Genomic DNA, 2,244 nt, shown 5'->3' with positions numbered 1-2,244 from the left:
CTCAGTGCCCCGTCCCGGGCCCCACCCACCAACCCATCCCATCCCCTCCTCCCCCACTCCATGAAGGCTGGGCGCAGCCCCTCGTGTCCCCCAGGTCCACAGTGTGGCCCCTCCTGTCCCCTGTGTCCCCACAGGCTTCAGTGCGCCTGTCAGCACAACACGTGTGGGGGCTCCTGTGACCGCTGCTGCCCCGGCTTCAACCAGCGGCCGTGGAAGCCAGCCACCACCGACAGTGCCCGCTGGTGCAGGTGTAGAGTGCCCAGCAGCTCACCTGCACCTGGCTGCAGCTCACCCACATGATATCGGCTGCAGCTCACCTGCACAGCCCCTTCACCATGATCTCCCGCTCACACGCTCACTTGCACACATGATCTCACCGCTCCACATGCCACTCCTCTGCTCACCAGCTCACCAGCTCACTGCACACACGCTCACTTGCACACATGATCTCCGCTCACTGACGGACACCTGCACACCGCCTGCTCCCTGCTCACGCTCGCAGCTTACCGCCACCACGCTCACTTGCACACTGTGATCTCCGGCTCACACGCTTCGCACACACCGGCTCACTTCCCGCTGGTCTCCCGCTCACCAGCTCACCTGCACACAGCTCACTTGCACCCCATGATCTCCAGACTCCAGCTCACCTGCAACAACACGCCACTTGCACGATCTCCCGCTCACACGGCTCGCACTGCACCGCTCACACGCTCACCTGCTCACACGCTCACAGCTCCACCTGCACACAGCTCACCTGCACACGTGATCTCCCCGCTCCACCGCTCACCTGCACAATGCTCACTTGCACACATGACTCCCGTTCACACACTTACGCGCCCACACGCTCACCTGCACACATGATGCCAACCGCACCGTCACCTTGCACGCACGCTCACCTGCACACTGATCTCACTCACACGCTCACCTGCACACACGCTCACTTGCACACATGCTCTCCCGCTTCTCACAGCTCACACACTCACAGCTCACCTGCACATGATCTCCCTCACACTCACCTGCACACCAAACTATCTGCACACATGATCTCCATCCTCACCGCTTACCTGCACCACACGCTCCACCTGCTCCACCGCATCACTTCACATGATCTCCGCTCACACGCTCACCTGCTCACATCACTTGCTCACACATGCTCACCCGTCACCGGCACACGCTCACTTAACACAGCTTGCCAGGACTTGAGGTGATGCTCTGGCCACGATGGTGTGTGCTGTCACCAGAACCAGGCCACATCTGGGGTCACGTGGTTGTGAAGATGTGCTCTGGGGGTTCCTCGCAGGCGGGTCCTGGGGACCTGTGAGACAGTGCAATCCCCTTCTCTCCAGCCTGCAGACTGCCACGGCCCGCCCGCACTGCTTCACGGCCCGGTGGACCCGGTCGCACGCCCAGCCGGAACCAGGACCTGTCTACCAGGCGGTGGCGTCTGCATTCATCCAGGTGGGAGGGCGCGCCGGCCTGTGGCGGCGCGAAGACGGGTCGGGCACTGGGGTGGGTGAGCCGTACAGGGGGAGGTCCCGACTCCAGTGACCCCGTCCCACCCCCAGCTTGCATCACACCCCCGGCTCGACGTGGCGCTGCCTCGGCTTACCACGGGCCCCGGACCGCCCTCTCGACTCTCCGCCGCTTGCCCGCCCCGTGAGTGGGGGTATCGGCCGGGCGAAGGGGGCCTTGCACTGCTCTGGGAGGCCCGGCCGGCTCTCACCTCCCTGCCCACACCGGGGAGGCAGAGCCTGGCCCAATGCCTGTTGGGCCGCGAGCTTGGGGGTCTCACCTGACTCCCGGCCCACGCCATGTCCGCAACTGCAGTCGGACATCTGGGCTCGGGACATGTGCGGACCTGACGGGCCGCTGCTTCTGCCGCCCCACACTTCACGCGGGTGCTGCGACTCGCCCGCGTGCGCCCGAGGCTTCTCTGGCTTCCACGCGCTGCTACCGTGAGGGCTGGCCTGGGAGTGGGGGCGAGCCGCGGGAGAGTGGGCGCGCATTCTCCGGGCCTCGCGGGGACACCGGCTGGGGCCCGAGCGTGGAGCCTGCCTCTGGCGGTCTTGCCCGCCCTCCAGTGGCGTCAACCGACCCAGCCGACCCGTGTCTCCTCCTCTCAGCGGTGCCCTCCTTGCTACTGTCCGGCACGAGGAGCGTGCACCCGGCGGACAGATTGCTGAGTAAGTGTCCTAGGCTCCCGAAGAGGGATGCGTTGTAGTCACCTCACAGTTCAGCTCACGG

General features: G+C 65.3%; 1 protein-coding gene across 1 annotated transcript in view; it reads left to right on the top strand.

Annotated features, from left to right (window-relative positions):
• The window catches only part of LOC103660581 (laminin subunit alpha-5), a 56,249-nt gene that overhangs the window by 19,212 nt on the left and 34,793 nt on the right, over positions 1 to 2,244 (top strand). The window contains exon 7 of the mRNA XM_040638563.1: positions 135 to 250. Coding sequence (XP_040494497.1) covers positions 135 to 250 — 116 coding nt within the window. The remainder of the gene's footprint in view (positions 1 to 134; positions 251 to 2,244) is intronic.

This window comes from Ursus maritimus, unplaced genomic scaffold, assembly GCF_017311325.1.
Source record: "Ursus maritimus isolate PB19 unplaced genomic scaffold, ASM1731132v1 scaffold_22, whole genome shotgun sequence".
Classification (NCBI taxonomy): Eukaryota; Metazoa; Chordata; class Mammalia; order Carnivora; family Ursidae; genus Ursus; species Ursus maritimus.
Note: the sequence above shows the minus strand (reverse complement) of the source record. Positions and strands in the feature narration are given on the sequence as shown.